A 17,766-nucleotide genomic window follows, 5' to 3' on the forward strand; every position below is an offset into this window, starting at 1 on the left:
TCTGTAGAACATCCTGTGTCCCATTTCCTAGAATCAAACTTGTCCAATTTAGGCTGAGTATGTAAAATCAAAATTAACTCTCTCTCTCTCTCTCTCTCTCTCTCTCTCTCTTTCCCTCTCTCTCTCTCTCTCTCTCTCTCTCTCTTTCCCTCTCTCTCTCTCTCTCTCTCTCTTTCCCTCTCTCTTTCCCTCTCTCTCTCTCTTTCCCTCTCTCTCTCTCTCTCTCTCTCTCTCTCTCTCTCTCTTTCTTTATATAATAGGAAGTGATTTTTGTCACTGATTGTTATGTTAATGAAGTAATCAACTTGGGGAAGCAGCAGTGATGGCTCTAACTACTGCGAAAATTAAATGGCCACACTCATGTACTAGATGTGTGTATTTATATGTATATTGTGGTAGACCAATTAGCCATATTTTTATTCATATGGTTTCCATATTTTACCCTCTAAATTTTTACCATTTTGATAATGATAAATTAGCTATTGTCTTCATTGCAGTTTAGAAATTACCCGTTTCTTTATCCATAGAAGTTATCAATATAGTCTGTAATTAATGGTTAGGCATGATATAAGCTATCAACATTTTCTTCTATTAATTATAGAAATTATCAATATTCTTTTCTTGAAGCTATTGTAAATTCTTTTTAGCCAGTACTTGTTTATGAGAATACATCCTTCAGGTTTGGGTCTGATCTAGTGAATCTCTCTCTCTCTCTCTCTCTCTCTCTCTCTCTCTCTCTCTCTCATATTTCCATATGCTGTTGATGTGTTAATGTTATGTACCTTCTTGCAGGCGTTCTTGGAGATGTCGGATGAAGTGAGCGCCACCACAATGGTCAACTACTTCACAAACTGCACAGCTCAGTTGCGCGGCCGTGCTGTCTACGTTCAGTTCTCCAACCACAAGGAACTTAAGACTGACCAAACCCATTCCAACGCGGTGAGTACTGACCCTAGTATGCCAACACACATTTAGCAAGATTTTCTTCATAGTTATTAATCATTTTGAGTAACAAGCTTTTGAAGATTGTAACGTAACAATTGACATTTTTGTTGCCTATTTGAGTCATGTTGGTCCTCTCAAATTGACTGCAAGCAGTGAAAATATGGATATTTGGTCTCCCAGCAGAACCCGAGTGCTCAGGCGGCGCTCCAGGCCGCTCAGGCCCTGGTGAACCAGACTGACACCCAGGGAGGGCCTAACACCGTCCTCAGAGTCATCGTCGAACACATGATCTACCCAGTCACACTCGACGTCCTTTATCAGGTAAGAAGAGATTTTGCCTTCTGTATGTCATAGATGTGTTTCATTTGGTTTGTTTGGTGTTTTTTATAGCTGGTTGGAAAGGTGAATGAAAGAAGTGAGGACAGTTGGGTAACTAACCATAGTAGGGATTAGTTTGTAAGTCAGTATATAATGCTTTCAAGAGAAAACTGTAGACTTCATTGACATTTAACGAGCTATATGGCTGTGAAATATTGAATGCCTTGGAATAAATGCGATAAATTGACTAAGTCCTTTAGAGAATAGATATCCCCTGCAGTATAGGACCAGAAAAAGGGCCCAGTAAAGTTCGGAAAGTTCATTACTGTATGACACCATATCGTTATGATTATTTACGGAAGGTGTTAATGAGCAAATCATACTGTTCCAAATGCCTGATGAATTGGCCTAATAGTCACTGTTCTCTTATCACGAGAAGCCCCTTGTGTTCCTTACTGTTCATGTTGCCTATATATTAAAGTTTATCAACTGCGGTTATTATGACTGTATTGACATGCATACATTTGACATTATCTTGTTGGTATTTAGGAGAGCAAGTGGCAGGGGAAGTAGCTGTCAAAGTCATTGTGAAATGAAGCGGGTGTTTGGCCATGATAAGAAATTGGCTGGAGATGTACCAATACATTCTTACTATCAATTTTATTCTATGCCATTTTTTTCTAATACTATTTGGTAATCTGAAATTTTGTTTCAACACTGCATGTAAAAGAAATCAAATGTAAACATTCTTGATTACATGGCTGAGATTGATGTTGACTACATAATTACTATTTGGCATTTGGCTTTTTATTTATTCAAGCACTCCTTAATATTCTCTTTATTTTTCAGATTTTCTCTCGTGTTGGGAAAGTGCTCAAAATTGTCACCTTCACAAAGAACAGTAAGTAGATGAAAAGATAATCTTGACAAGTTATATGTATATAATCATCATTGAATTTCGTTGTAGTGTGGGTACAGTATATTTGAATGTAATATTGATAGCCAGTATCATTAGGATGACTCGTGGGGCCTCCAATTTAGAAATAAATTTTCTTTGTCTTATTCTATTTTTAGGTATTGGTGTGCCTTAGAACAATTTTACAGGCATTTTTTCATGTATATTTGTAGCAGGGGCATTCAAATTACAGGGTGGAGGTATTATTGCTTCTAAAAAATAGATCACAAATTTGTAGGGTTAGATTTAGTGACATCCCCTATTTATATGAAATTGTAACACCATAGCAAATTGATCTAAACTTTATTGAAAAGATTGAAAATTATAATTCATATCATGGATAATAGACTATTGTAACTTTCTCAGCCCTAGTTTTAGGTTAAACTGTGATTGGTAGGGAGAGGTAGTGTTAGTTATGGAATTTCACCTACAAGATGGCTTTGGTGTTTAGATTGGGTCTATTTTTGACCTTTTGTTTATAAAGAGCTTGGCATCCTAAGTCACGTACGTCCATTTTTTATTTTAGCTCTCCTAGTGGGTACGCACATTTTCTCATGCTGTTGCATTATTCAAAATTAGACCATTTGCTCATTATTAGTGTCATTCGTGAGGTTTAGTGACCTTATTCATGTGTATTTAATAATTTAGATATTAATCTAGCTGGTATCGCCTAGATTTTAATTGTATATCGTGAATACTGTATCATGAAAGTTTCTATTTTTGTAATGTGCCTCATGGTTTTAAATGCACTATAATCCAAGTTTGGGGACCAGAAGAGATGCTTGGGTTTTTTGGTGGATCCGTTGGTAGGATAAGGTAAATAAACCAGTAAAATCCTCCAAAGGCTTTGGTAATAGTAGGCAACAGCAAGTATCATATGCAAACAAATTGATTGATTTGTGTAGTTTATATACATTATATAGCACAGTAATATTTCTTGAGAATCCATTTAAAACTGATTTCAAAATAACTGTAGAGCCATGCCTATTAGAGATAGTGAATGATTTTTCTTTTCTTTCCTACAGACACATTCCAGGCATTGATCCAGTACCCTGATGTAGTCACTGCTCAGGCTGCCAAAATGGTGAGTTTTCTGAGTTCAAATTGTTGAAATTCCCAAATTGATTTACCTTGTATTAGTGAAAGCATGTAAATGCGTTGCATTTTAAGGCATACTGTTTTTCATTCATTGTTGCATCACCAAAGGAACCTTAGGCTATTGAAGCTTACATCACAGGACAAAATGGGCTTGTAAAGTTGAAGGATTATATTTATTTTGAATGCAAGATCTGGCAACTTTGCTTTTTTGTAAGTTATTTAAAATTTTGTTTTACAGACACTTGATGGGCAGAACATCTACAATGCTTGCTGCACTCTTCGTATTGAGTATAGCAAGTTGAGCAATCTTAATGTCAAGTACAACAATGATAAATCAAGGGATTACACCAACCCCAACCTGCCCACTGGCGACCCTACATTGGACTCTGCCTTGGCCATTGGTGGTAAGTGGCGTGGCCTGCCCAGCAGTGTGGTTGGCCAGCGGGCCACTCCCTGCACGCAATGTGGGCTGCTTCCCACGCGGGCCACCCTGCATGCAAAGTGGCCCATCTGCCCACCCTCAGTCCCAGCCCACAATCACACTCTTATTTATACCTATGGGTGAAAAGTAGTTTTAATTGTACACTATTGTACATGTGGTTGGTACCAGTATACCTTCACCACACGTACATGTTATGATCCTATGACTGTATAGTCAAAATAGTGTCGCTGATAATTTTTGGGGTAAATTTTGCTTGAAAACCAAATTTTCAAAAGGGGGGGCCTCGAGTGTGGCTGTGGGACTGGTTTTATGGTGGACCCATCTGCTCTCTTCTGGACTCCTCTTCCCCAGACTTCACCAGCCTGTCCCCCTCTTCTCTTCTCCATACTGCTTACCAACTTTCCTCCATTCCTCTGTCCGCTTGGACGTTTCCTGTTGTTTTGTTGATTTTTTATGTACCAGATTTATTTAGTTTTCACATACATAGTAACTTACAGTGACAAAAACCAAACAAGACTGATCAGGACAAGTAAAATTATATACAGTATATCTATATATGAACTTTTTGTATGCATCAGTTTTTGATAACGGTTATTTTATTGCCATGCCAGGGGTTAGTTGTATATATATTTTTTTTTCTTAAGTTTGTATGCCCCCAAATACCTTTCCAAAACAGTCCCTTTGTAATCCCAGAATTTCATCCCTGGAAAGATGAGAGAGAAAATGCCATTTTGAAGGGTGACCCATTGGTTTCCCACAGCATCCTCAAAACTTAACAAAAACCACCCCTAGATCAATTTTCTCTTAATGGTTTTCATAGAATTTGGGACGATTTTGGAATCCCCCTTCTTATCATAGAATTAATAAGTTTCTGCTGGTTTTTATTAAGTTTTGTGGAACGTGAGGGAAACCCCATGTCCGTACGTAGCAGCACCCCTGCCACACATGGCCCGAGTGCACGTGACCTCTATTGTCTAACACACTGGCACACATTTGCCCCCATACTAGACCCACAGCTTAAGTAAGGTTGGAAGCTATGCTTTTATCTAATGACCAGTTGTAGTTTATTTTGGGTTCCACAAAAGCTTATCAGTTACAGGCTTCTATTTGCACTAATCCAAATGTAGACCTCCCCCTTGTAGAATTCACAGAGGGTGTACAAGCTTATTTTTCAATATAGAATCAGGTGGGTGTATGTGGGCATGTTCACTAGTTGTGCGCTCTTGTTGTGTTAGTTAAGGGTCTTGATGGGTATAGCAGTATTTGTCAGGGTCTGTCACTAGACATACATTGTACCAAGAAAATTGAGGTAATATATGTGTATAGGGCTTACAATGATTGGTAATGTTGCATTGTAAAACTCACCCATGACATTGATTTTTTGTGCTGAACCTATCGTTGTAGCCCCTTTCACATGTGACAATTTGGTCAACTCAATTGCTTGATGGTATGTCTCGTGAGAAGACGCTGAAGTACACTGCTTAACCTGGCCGGAGGGAGTGTGTGGTGGGGGCTCGTGGACCCAGCCTCAGGGTGTGCTATCAATATTGTAGGTGCCCCCGGTGTGCTAGCCTCCCCGTTTGCTGCAATGCATGGACTCTCGTCGCCGCTAACCGCTGCCTATGGGCCCTCACCTGTGGGAGGAGGTATGGTACTGCACGATTAACACTGCTGCCACTTCCACCATCTCTCTCTTGCAGCTCCTGTCCTTTTGAGTGCTATTGGCTTGATCCCCCTACTTATGATGCAAAGAGCTTAGATGCCATCCTAACCTCTTGTTCAGAAGCGTCATTGAAGTTTCTGCACATGATAGTTAAGGACTTTAAAGATTAGTTCTCTGGTATTGGTCCATTCTCCTTAAGAATGCAGTCAGTTTGGGAGCAAGCTCTTAGCCAAAGGGATTGAAGTGAAAGAGAAATAACAGTGGTTGTGGTGGATGGTACCATATGCTTTTTGTTGATTACTAATGATAATGTTGTAAGGCCAAGACATAGTTGTTAATTTTTATTTTTTTATTTTTTTTTTCTTGATTGTCAAGCTCTTGGATGTTAGATAATTTTCATAATGTCAGACAAAGTTATTCCTGTGAGCCATTTTTAATACAGTTTATTTTGGGCAGAAGATAAAGGAGAATAATTACTATACAGCAATGCATGTCATAACTTCTTGGCTTTACTTTAGCAGAGGATTGTTGTGTGTTAAAAAGATGTTAACATTTGAAGCTGGCTTTAATTCATTATCTTGCTCTTAAATTTGAGTGTCCCATTTTCAAAAAAAAAAATATAAAAAAGAAAAGGTGCTGCTTAGCTGTAGATTTGACCTGAAATCCCAATTAAATTGGGGAAAATGGCTTGATCATTCCCCGAATAATAATTGAATTTTCTTCCAAATGACGGGTACATTAAAGCCAGTGTCAGCACTTCAGTATATATTTATTTGGTAAGGCACAGCATAATTTCCTAGTCAATGTACCTCAGAAATTGAAATTAATTTCATATTTTTGGTTTTAATATTCTTATAATGATTGCAGGTCATTTGTAGATTTATAAAGTCCCTTATTAGGTGTCTTATGCAGTAGCCTTATTAGTGGATGTAAAAAAAAAAAAATCATTGGTTAAATTTATTTATACAGTATATATTCATATATATATAGTGTTATAATTCCAGTGAAATTAAGCCTAAAAAGCCCTGATAAAACATTTTGCTATTTTTGTTTTTCTTTTTACATAAGAGTTTTGATAGCTTAGTCATGATATACTTGTCTTATTTCACAGATCTTTAAATGAGAAGCCACGTGCATTATTTGAATGATGATTCAGTACTACCAGGGGTCTGATGGAAGGGTATTTCTCTCTCATACTCGCCTTTAAGTTTCCCAACCTTTAATTTTCCAAAAAAAAACCTTTGTCCTCCTGTAGTCTTGTTAAAAAGAAACTTGTCCTTGCTTCCTTATCCTATTCTTATTCAATTTTTTTTATTCTTAGTAAAGAGATAGTTTTCATGTACATAAACATTGAAGGAAGATCTGTTCAGCGCAGTATTTCTTCAACCGTCTCTCTACTCCCTACCCCACTTTATGCTTTTTTAATTTTCCTACCTCTCATTCCTTATTATAGTCTTATTAGATACCCACGATTCATTCCATCCTGACCAAGTATCTTGTTTGTTAGCATCAGGCTAATCCTGGATCTGTCTTGGGGGTCCTAATCCCATTTGTCATCGTCTAGTTGGCTTTCTGCCGCTGACACTACTGTTCAGCAGTTGTTTAGCCATCACGGTTACTATATGATTTTGGTTTCTCACCTCGGACTGCTGCTGTACTGTTTCTAATGCTGAGCCCTTGTCATCACCACCACCTATCATTATCATCATCATTACCATCACTCACCAACATGATAGCCAGCTGTTCCTGTGTTAGCATGTCCTAAACTGACCTGACCTGACTTGGGCTCTCACTGTGTACTATCTCTGTTTCAGTTTCTTCTCTTTCAGCTCCTAATCTGAACATGAACCGTACTGGCGAGAACGCTACACCGTCAGGTAGGTTAAATGTGAAGGCACCCACTAGCTATGCTTTGACATAGGGTGAAAAACCGGGATCTTCCAATGATGCCAAATATTTGTTTTACCTTTTCATTTATTCATTCCTTCGCCTTTTAGAGTTTCTCTTAATTTTTTATCCTAAAGAATTCTACCACTTTTTCTCTACAGGATTTGATCCGGGTTTTTCTATCCTTCCTTTTGCCCATAGTTTCTCTGCACCAGCTAATTATTGGAAAAATTTAAATAATTAAATTTTTTGCAATACAATTGTAATGTTTCTTTTAAGTAAATTAATTTTCATCATAAGGATTGGAATTATCCCCCTGTTTTTTTACTCTTATTCCTTTTTTATTTATTTCTTTGAAGATATCAGCTATTACCTAGTCTAAAGAATGCTAAATCACGTGAGTTATGTGTAAACAACATGTAAGTTGTGGAAACTCGCATGCATTGATAATAAATTGTTGATGTGTTGCAGGCATGCAGTTCACAGGTATGCCATTAGCTGGAGTGACACCAACCGCTGCTGCTCTTGGTGCTGCAGGTCTTCGTCTGCCCGGTCAGCCAGCCGCCAATTGTGTGCTGCTAGTATCCAACCTAAATGAGGAGGTCAGTACTGAACGTGTCTAACGAGGGAGAAATAAAAACTATCTTAGTTACTATGCCTTATAGCTTTGTCAGTTGTGCATATTATTTTCTTGACACTTCACATACAGCATTTTTCATCAGTTTTGTAACTACATTACTGTACTGTATATGCAGAATTCAAGATTTGACAGAATTTTAATTTGGACACTTTAGAATAGTTCACTAATGATTTTTTGTAGTTCTTAGGCTTCATTTTTTTATTTGATTTTCGTGATGCAATGAAATTGGGCAAAGCTCTTGCTCATTGTTTCATAAATTGTAAGAATCACTCTGTGAGTGCCGCTTCAGATGACTGGATACTTGGGAGGTGGGGAGCACTTTACCAAGCATAATGTGAATTTTTTTTTTCCTTTTCTTTAATCTAAGTGCAAAATTCCCACCAATAATCACAGCCTGTATATTGCCTTGTATAGTCCAATTTCCTGTGTATTGCTAACCAGCAATGCAGGCCTCCCTCTGTATCCATCTCTGTTGATATCTGACAGTTGCATGACCTCTGCTTGGATACTAAAGCAGTTCTCGAGAGTGCTGCACTGGAGTCTTACATAGTTTGAACCTCTTGAACCCAGTTTGCTCCAAAAGATTCTCTAGCATTTGCAAGCATGTGGCAGCTCTTTATCCTGTTAATTCGAAATGCTAGCACACTCGTCTCAGTGATTCAAGCATGGGTCTGCCCCAGTGGTCACTCTACTTGCCCTTAGTGGAAGGCCATGTCTGCTGAGACTAATATATATATATATATATATATATATATATATATATATATATATATATATATATATATATATATATATATATATATATATATATATATATAGTCACCATAGCCGTGTAACTAGCCACTCAGTCATCTTCATTACTAGCTATCTCCTTGGTTTTGTACAAAGTGGCATACCCATTCATTTCTGTATCAAGTGAATTGTAAAGCATTATTCCACCCAGCATTTATGTTTTAATTCCTTTAGGAGACACTATATATCATGATAAAAATTCTCATGTAAACAACTCCCTCCCCCCTCAGCTTACATAATATATTAAGCTATATGCAACTTGTTTATTTAACTGATAATGAGAATCCTGGTATATGTATAATGATTATAATCCTGCTTCTGACTTCTAATACTTGCTTATGTTGTAATGAGGAAAGTTGGCTCTTCTAAGTTGCTTAAAATGATCAACTTTTTAAGTTATGCATTACCCAGGATTTTATTTTATTTTTTATTTTTTTTTTATTGATTTTTTTCATTCTCTGGATCAAGATGCCCCGACATTAAATTGCCTAAACATTTAAGCCTGGTTAGCAAAGTACTCAAAAAAAAAAAAAAAAAAAAAGACCTCCTAGTCCCCTTAATATCTCTACACCAAGAATTGTATCTTGATACCAGGGAGTGGTCCCTGCTGGTCTGTGGGTGCGCTACACACATCCTCCTCACATATGCTGCCAACACTATGATACACACAGCCCTAGTTCAGTCAAATGTTTTTGCATACCATACCTAGTGTCAATTGGAGTTTGTCATGGTTTTTAGTTTAGTTTAGTCCTAACTTTAGAATGATTGTTTGTGACCCAAGTTTCATCGGGGTGGAATGGTCATAAGAAAGCGTGTATGTGTGATGTGTTGGCGACAGTGATGATGTAAGTGGTGCAAAAATCGCTAGCACCAAGCCAGCAGTGGCAGCAGTTTGCCTCCTCTCCTCCCTCCCCTCCCTACATAGCCCACAACCAGTGGCCAGAACCCGAGGGTCGTGTCTAACGTGATGTGTTTTATGTTCTCTTGCTGTGGTGCCCCCTGGACTCCATCTTTCTTGCTGGACTGGCCTCTCCTTCGCGACTCTCCTCTACTGTAGATGGTCACGCCTGACGCTCTCTTTACCCTCTTCGGTACGTCACTCAGTCATTGCACGTGCAGCACCCTTGTGTGTTGTACACTTGTTAGTTTTTTATAGCATAGATCATAGAATCCAGTCTATTATACAAAATAAATTACCTGCTAAAACTACTACATATATGTATTTTCATCCTCAAAGTATAAATCTTGTTTACTTTCATTTTATAAGGTAATTGCTTAAATAATAATACATATACAGTTATCAGCTGAGTTTATTTTTTATTAATTTTCCAATTTTCTTTATAATGCATGCAGTGTGAAAACTGTAAATATGTATCCTTCCCTGAGACCTTGAAAATGATATGCTCTGTCACTAATTTGATCTTCAGTAGCATTTGTGTTTATACAGGCTTGTTTTCATTTTCTTCTCTATTCCCAAGTCACAGTGTGGATAAATATTGCTACTAATAACCTGAACTTCATTCATTTATGTATATAGTAGTTTTTAATGTTTTATGCTGCCTGACTGCTCCATTGGGTTTGTTGTCTAATCTTATTGGGTATCTGGGTACAATTAACATAAAGCCATAGAAACTGTTAAATATTAGAACTGGAAACCAGCGTAAGTTGACCCTTATGTAATTTTATTTTTTCCAAAATAGACAGCTGCTCCATTGCAACACTGGGAAAAGGATGTGTCTAAAGTTATCAACTGTTGTAGTAAGAGTTCTGTGATGGGAACAGATTGTAGTTGGTATACCTTGCATATCCTGTAACCCTCGATTATTATGGTATTCAGTATATACTGTTGTAGTTTCAGAGTTTTGTGCTCTTTTGTGCCAATCTAATAGATTTCTCTTTTATATACATATTTCCTTCTGTTTAATTTCTTAATGCTACCAAGAATCTATATACAGTACAAACTTGCGTTCAAACCTGCAAACTAGTTTGTGAAAACACCTTCCATGCCAGGTCAGTGTCAACTTAAATGTAAAGTACCTACCATGTGTATGGGGTTTTATGCTAGATATTGTACTTTTCTTCAGAACCTTTAACAAAACCTAATTAGGTCAGTTTTTAATTTTGAAATTTGATAATTATTGAAATTTTTTGTAGATTCAAGTCAAATATGAAATATTAGATATTTAAGCAGTTAGAAACAAGTCATCAAGTTTAGAGGTTGCTAGAAAACTTTATCAGGGCTGAAGGAACATTGAACATTAATTTTTACTTCATTCGGATCTAATGATAAAAGTGCACTGTGGTTTATGGTCAAGTATTAGCTGCCTTAAGTTTTTTCATCGTCCAAGAAAGTTTTATTTCTTGAATTATTATAACTTTGACACTTCCTGAAATGTTGCCAGTCGATCCCAGGAATATCTCTCTCTCTCTCTCTCTCTCTCTCTCTCTCTCTCTCTCTCTCTCTCTCTCTCTCTCTCTCTCTCTCTCTCTCGCAATGGTGCAGTGTTTAGAATTGGAAAACATGAAACTTGAAATAGAGGTACGTGGTTAATCCACGAGATTGTGATTTTAAGCTAGGTCTTTTGCAGGGTATATTATATATATACACATACATATATTTTTCTTAGCTCTTTTTATACACCTCTGGGGTCTTAACATTCAATGGAGGAAACCAGGCCGGCATTTCATCAATGCATTTGCAGCAGTTTTCTTTCTGCGGTGCATTTAGTTGTGACTTTCCAATACTGCTATACTTGCAGGAGTGTATGGCGATGTACAACGCGTCAAGATTTTATTCAACAAGAAGGATAATGCCCTGATACAAATGTCTGAACCTCATCAGACCCAGCTAGGTATGATTACTTTTTTTTTTTTTATTTACCTAGTTGTAACTGGTTGGTTGTAATTTGATGTATTGAGTTGACTGGATTAATCAAGGTTATTTTATCATGAACAATAATGGTATTAAACATTACATTGATGATTTCTCATGTTATAGCCAGTGCTCAAAAGAAAAAGCTCATTGTTCTCCATTTTTTTATAGCTATTTCACACTTGGACAAGATGAAAGCTTGGGGTAAGCAAATTCGTGTTACTTTGAGTAAACATCAGACAGTGCAGTTACCCAAAGAAGGACAGCCAGATGCTGGTCTTACCAAGGATTACAGCAACTCTCCTCTTCATCGATTCAAGAAACCTGGCTCCAAGAATTATCAGGTTGGTTTGAAGATTTATGGTTCATTAGATATGCATCAAATGTGGTGGTGATTTCCTTTGTCTTTGTCCTTTTATAAATTTTTTAGTCTTGCAGCTGTGTTACCTGCAAAATGCAAGAATTTTTTTACATTTCCTAATATTTGAAATAGGTGGCTTTTATGACTTATCTAAATATAATTTCTTATTTGACAGAATATTTATCCTCCAAGTGCTACTTTGCATCTGTCCAATATCCCACCCACTGTAGAAGAAGAGCAGATAAAGGATGCCTTCAGTTTAGCTGGGTGTGAAGTGAAGGCTTTCAAGTTCTTCCCGTAAGTTATTATTTTTATTTTAAGTTGCTTTTACACATATATATATTTTTCTTATCTCTTTTTATACACCTGGGGTCTTAACATTCAATGGAGGAAAGCAGGCCGGCATTTTATCAATGCATTTGCAGCCGTTTTCTTTCTGCGGTGCATTTAGTTGTGACTTTCCAATACTGCTATACTTGCAGAAATTATATAAAAGTAAAAAGTAAAAGGGTGTAGTTGATCTTGATATTGCTTCTGCTTCAGAGTCTCGATAAAAGTGCATAGCACATATGTAAAGTTCAGGTAAGCAGAGTTTAGTGAGAAATGGGTTGCTACATATGTCAGTAAATTCAGGTTTGCTTTGAACCTCGAGGGCATTAAAAGCCCTTTTCAGGATTCAATGGAATTGTATACCATCATTTTGTATGAGTGGTATTTATCTATTATTTTTCTTTTTTGTATATTAAATTGACATAGAGGTTGGTCAACAGAGTAGCGTTGCCAAGCAGTATGTAATGTACGTTAAGTGTTCAGATTTAGATTTTTTCATTCGGTATACATAAGGGGAGGTTCTTGGAAATAACTTCGATATCAGGATGCCAGAGAACTTAAAGTCAATCAATCAATCTTAGAAATAAATGGAATTTTACTTCGTGTATCTATTGAATTGAAAGAAAATGATACTTATTTTCGGAATAAAGTCTATAAACCGAGTTTCTGGAAAAGTACAAGGTGAATGGCAGGCAAATAAAGAAATATACTTTGTGTGTTTATATTGAGTTAATTTTTTTTTTTATTTGGTTCTTTGTCGTTTATATCTAGTCTTCAAGTACTTATTAAAATAATTTGGTTTCCTATTGCCAGAAAGTGAAATATTATTAAAGGAATATCCTTCTTTTTTGTCACATCTTTGAATTCAAGTTCCTTATGCATTCTCTGAAGAATTTAGAAATGTGTTGGCAATTACTAATTTGGTTAATATTGATTATCAATAATCTATCCATTTCTTTCATATCTCATGACAGACCTTGTTTTGTTTTTATTACAGTAAGGACAGAAAAATGGCTTTAATTCAGCTGGGATCAGTCGAAGAAGCTATTTCTGCCCTAGTTGTAAGTATCCTTCATATATACAAATACATCATGTTATAGTTATATTTTTAAAAATTAGATAAATATGTAGTCAACATACTTTATATATCCTAAATGTTGGATTCCTTCCACTTTAATTTTATTTAAAAGATTTGATGTTTTGTAAGACTATAGCTCAATTTTGTTTTCCCCAGAAAATGCACAACTTCCAACTGAGCGATTCATCCCACCTACGAGTGAGTTTCAGCAAGAGTACCATCTAGACAACCCATGTAGAATTGAATGGGCCAGGGATCAGATTACCTGTAGAGGCTCCATATTCCGGGAACATTTGTATACCTGGGTATAGGAAAAATATGGATCCAAAGGAAGATGATCCCAATTGTCAGTTATAGTTGAAACTGACTTTTCTTAATTTAGGGCATGGCATTTTAAATAGTAATACCTAGCTTAACCAAATGTTACACTTAAAGGAGGCAGGACCTAGAGATATTAAAAAAGTGAGAGAAGAGCTGAATCCACACAAAAATTGTTTAAGACTTTAAGAAGAAAATTTTTATTTATTTTTTATACCCAAAAAAGTTGGGTATTTGGGTAACATATCCATATAATGTACTTTCGTGAAAGTAAATTGGCAAAATAGCCTTGATGTCTTTTCTGTGTAAGGTGAAGGTTAAACAGTATTAGGGGTGTGTTCACCCCAGTTGTGGGTGAAAGAAGAAGAAAAATTTAAGGAAACCTCTGGTACAGTAAGTTTCTCATGCTCTCTGAGATTACCCCGGAATTAAGTGTTGAAACCTCAGCAAGCATGAGCCACAGCAGATTCTTTTAATACAGGTAGCTCTTTTATTTTAAGTGTTTGCAAGTGATAAATGTTTAGAGCTAGATGTGTAAGTATACATGAATGAAAATACAAGAGAAGAGATGTGCTAAATTCATAAAGTAGCCAATGAAATTCTCACAATTCATATTTTTGGGGAAATGGAGGAAATATAGAACTGGTAATTTATCACAATATGTCAGTGTTATTAAAAGCATATATTTTTGCATTTTTGACGTCTCCAAAGTGTAAACTGATAGCTCCTTTTCTTGATCAACCTCTTCCGTCTTAAGAATTTTCTCAGATCATTCCATCTAAAGTCACTTTATGCTCGATGATTCCAATGTTTGTATGGTAGGCAGACAGGGGGTGTGGTTGTTGCGCCCAGAACTTAACTCATGCAGTTACTTGAAACAGCTTTATACCAATTAATATTGTCCTCGTTTACCTTGAGCAATGTTTGGATTAAGCAGCCTAGGTTGAACAAGAGGGTAACCGCGGGAGACTACAGCCGTAGCCGTGGGCTGACGGGGCTAGGTGTAGGCTGCTTATTAGGTTACCTCCAGCAGGTGTTCACCCATGTTTAACAATATTTTAATGTTAGGTATTCTTGGGATCAATGTATATCAACATACAATGATGCCAGCATTTCCATGGTGGGTGGACATAGTCGCCAAAACTATACAAAAAGATAAAAATGATTGCTTATGATGAGCGTTTGTTAGGGGGCAGCGAGACTGTACCTGAGCGGGCCCTTCCTCCACCCCTCTCTGCCACCTGGCCAGTTTGTGGGTGGGCTCGCCCATCCATGTTGTGGCATTCTTTATATTGTTGTTCAGTGTATGTAGCTCATAGGAAATTTGATTAGCTTTGATTAATGATATACAAAAGTATTATTTGTTATTTATCAATAAAAAAAAGATAAAATGAAACAAAAAAAAAATGGAAAGAAGCACAAAGGTTGAGCCATGCACCCAGGAAGTTGGCAGTATCTCAAACAGCTGGTTGTTGGAGGGCAAGGCAGTACTGTTTTTACCACAGCATTTCAACCATTGCTGGCTAGTCAAAAAGTTTTCTCCCCTATTACTCTTCATTATTTTAGGTGAGGGAAGATCTGCCCCCTTACTTAAGGCACATGTACATTTCAGTAGACTTTTTTTGTCTCCTTATTTTTTGGGGAAATAATCCCCTTGAATTCAATACAGTACAGTGTATATCCATTTCAGTATTCACACAGGGATATAGTTGAGCTGGAAGTAGCCCTGCCCCCCTGACAACCCACCACTAGTGTCCCATCTGTCTGAAACTTGCGACAAGACAATCCCAGAAGAATAAAAAAAAAAAATAATAGGCATCTAGTGTGGTACAGGTCTAAACTTTCGTTGGCCTTTGAAGTGCGTTACTGAACAGTCTATTTGGGCACTTGATTGCCAATTTGTAGTATAAAATAGTTTTTTGAAGTATATATATAGAAATATATATACATATATATACCAATATTTTATTTGTTTTAGTATTGTGCTGTGGTGAAGTTGTGCTCCCCAAGATCGCAGAATAGCACTTAATTCATTGATAAAATTGGACCACACTGGGAAGGCTAGTAAACACTTACAGTAATTTGCACATATCAGTTTCAGAGACTATTTTTGTACAACTGTGGTGCCTTTCTATGTGATATTCACAGTGTGGCACATGTCGGTCATTGGTCAGTTTGGACATATATTCATCACTGATGTGGTAATAGCATGTGAGGAAAAATGTAAACCCTCTCCCCTCCCCTGTACTTTGCTTAGACCTGCTGCTGCTGCCTCCCTTGTTTAATACCAAGTCTACCTACTCCAACTTCCATGGGTGCAGTCAAGCAACTATTTTTACATCTACATGTGTAGAATTGTATTTCTTATTTAAATCACGTGTATGTCGAGATGAAAAGAAAGTCATCATCCTTTTTCTCTATTTTAGAAATCCATTTAGCTGATGGTCTCTTTCTCAAGTTAATCTTAAGGGTCTCTGACTGATTAATGCTAATCCATTTTCTCTTTGAGGCGGCATTGTACCTGGGGTTGGCTCTTTCGTATTACCAACATAGTAGTGAAGGCCGGTAACCCCTTTTTTTAATCTATTTTTATTACTGAAGGACTTCAGCTTGCCTGCTGCACATGCACTATATAATACAACCTGGTAGCTGATCAATCAGAAATTTTGCTAAGCTTCAAATGTTCCATGAAACACTTGAGAAAAGGCCTAAAAAAGTCTTGTGCCTCAGACTGTACTTGTATTTGAAGGGAACAAAGTACCTTACATTACTCTTCTATATTGTAATATTTCTTAGAAGTGTGTCATTTTCTCTTCCCACTGCTTCAATGTAACCGACTTGTATACTTCTTGCATATGTATCTACCGTAAATACCATTCAGATGTGCTTGCCAGGTTTTGCCCAATAGCTGTTTGTTTTAAGGAAGTATTTTTTTTTCATGCACAAATTCTAATTGATGAATTTCAAAGACTTTTTAAGAATATTTAAATTTCTCAGTGGTTATTAGTCGTTTCATATACAGGATAAGGCAGTGGGGGCATTACCTGGTGCTACCCCCACATATACAACACTTACTGCAAATATATAGTTTCAAACGATGAAACTTTGGCAGGCAAAAAACTAAGGAGGGGTCACCATCGCCAGACAGACAGCAGCTGAGTTGTGCCTTGAACAGCTTGCATCTTGATTTTTAACTTGTCAGTGCTTGTTCGCTCACTAGACACACACCCACCTCTCCTTGAATTCCTGGCTGCCAGGGCAGTTACTATAACTGAGCATCCTAACTGAAACTGCTTTTTTCATTTTAGCAGTTAAACCAATTTTCAATTTTATTTTTATTATATTTTAGATATTTTTTTATAGCCTAAGACAGATCAGGTTTACTTTTCTGGAGGGGTAGGCACAGCTATAGGGTAGGTGCTAGACCAACTCTCCTATTGCACCTTCATTTTTCGGTAAAGGCCCACAATAACCCCAAAATCCCATTGTTTTAAACTAATTGTTTTTATTGTATGTGGAAGATGAGTGTTTGCATCTATTCATTTTATTCAAGGATGATATGAAACTTGTGACATTCTAGCTCTAAAAGGAACTTGTTTGTGGCACTAGGCCACAGACAGTATATTTGTCTTAATGTGGATGGATCTGAGCAAGAGCCAGGTACTGTGTTTAACATTATCATTTTGTAATAAATATGTATTTCGATCGTGTTGCATATTAATTATGTCCTTTCGGTAAGGAGGGCATGAAGGCTCACCCTCCGCTGCGAGGTCACTGTGCAATGGTATTCTGTTTGGAGCCAAACACTATCCATGGGTTAGGTCTCTTCAGATATGTGCACTATTTATGGTTGACCCAATATTGAGTGTTTAGAATAGAAGCTATTTTGTAAGTCAGGATTAACACTAATGCTTTACTATTACTCTACTGCTACGCTGTATTCTCTCTCTCTTACCCTCAAGGTAACTGCTGAATTTTTCTGTCCCTTTCTTAATCGCTGTTCAGCTTAAACTTTTAGCTTTATTTTTTATGAATATTGGATTTGTTAAAGGATGTCTTGTTTCCTC

General features: G+C 36.9%; 1 protein-coding gene across 19 annotated transcripts in view; it reads left to right on the forward strand.

The window, feature by feature from the left end:
• Positions 1-17,405, forward strand: part of heph (polypyrimidine tract-binding protein 1 heph) — a 202,561-nt gene extending 185,156 nt beyond the window's left edge. For 12 of the 19 annotated variants that reach the window (XM_068380160.1, XM_068380156.1, XM_068380154.1 and 9 more), the window contains 14 exons: positions 793-939; positions 1,126-1,266; positions 2,113-2,164; positions 3,244-3,302; positions 3,555-3,720; positions 5,312-5,404; positions 7,236-7,298; positions 7,780-7,910; positions 9,798-9,831; positions 11,500-11,592; positions 11,784-11,956; positions 12,149-12,270; positions 13,301-13,364; positions 13,538-17,405. In XM_068380160.1, coding sequence (XP_068236261.1) covers positions 793-939; positions 1,126-1,266; positions 2,113-2,164; positions 3,244-3,302; positions 3,555-3,720; positions 5,312-5,404; positions 7,236-7,298; positions 7,780-7,910; positions 9,798-9,831; positions 11,500-11,592; positions 11,784-11,956; positions 12,149-12,270; positions 13,301-13,364; positions 13,538-13,606 — 1,407 coding nt within the window. In that variant the 3' untranslated portion in view covers positions 13,607-17,405. Of the gene's footprint in view, positions 1-792; positions 940-1,125; positions 1,267-2,112; positions 2,165-3,243; positions 3,303-3,554; positions 3,721-5,311; positions 5,405-7,235; positions 7,299-7,779; positions 7,911-9,797; positions 9,832-11,499; positions 11,593-11,783; positions 11,957-12,148; positions 12,271-13,300; positions 13,365-13,537 lie in introns of those variants that run through there. The other 7 variants (XM_068380147.1, XM_068380148.1, XM_068380150.1 and 4 more) reach the window with 7 other exon arrangements.
• The last annotated feature ends 361 nt before the right edge of the window (positions 17,406-17,766 follow it).

The sequence above is a fragment of the Palaemon carinicauda genome, chromosome 9 (genome assembly GCF_036898095.1).
Source record: "Palaemon carinicauda isolate YSFRI2023 chromosome 9, ASM3689809v2, whole genome shotgun sequence".
In the NCBI taxonomy this organism is placed as follows: Eukaryota; Metazoa; Arthropoda; class Malacostraca; order Decapoda; family Palaemonidae; genus Palaemon; species Palaemon carinicauda.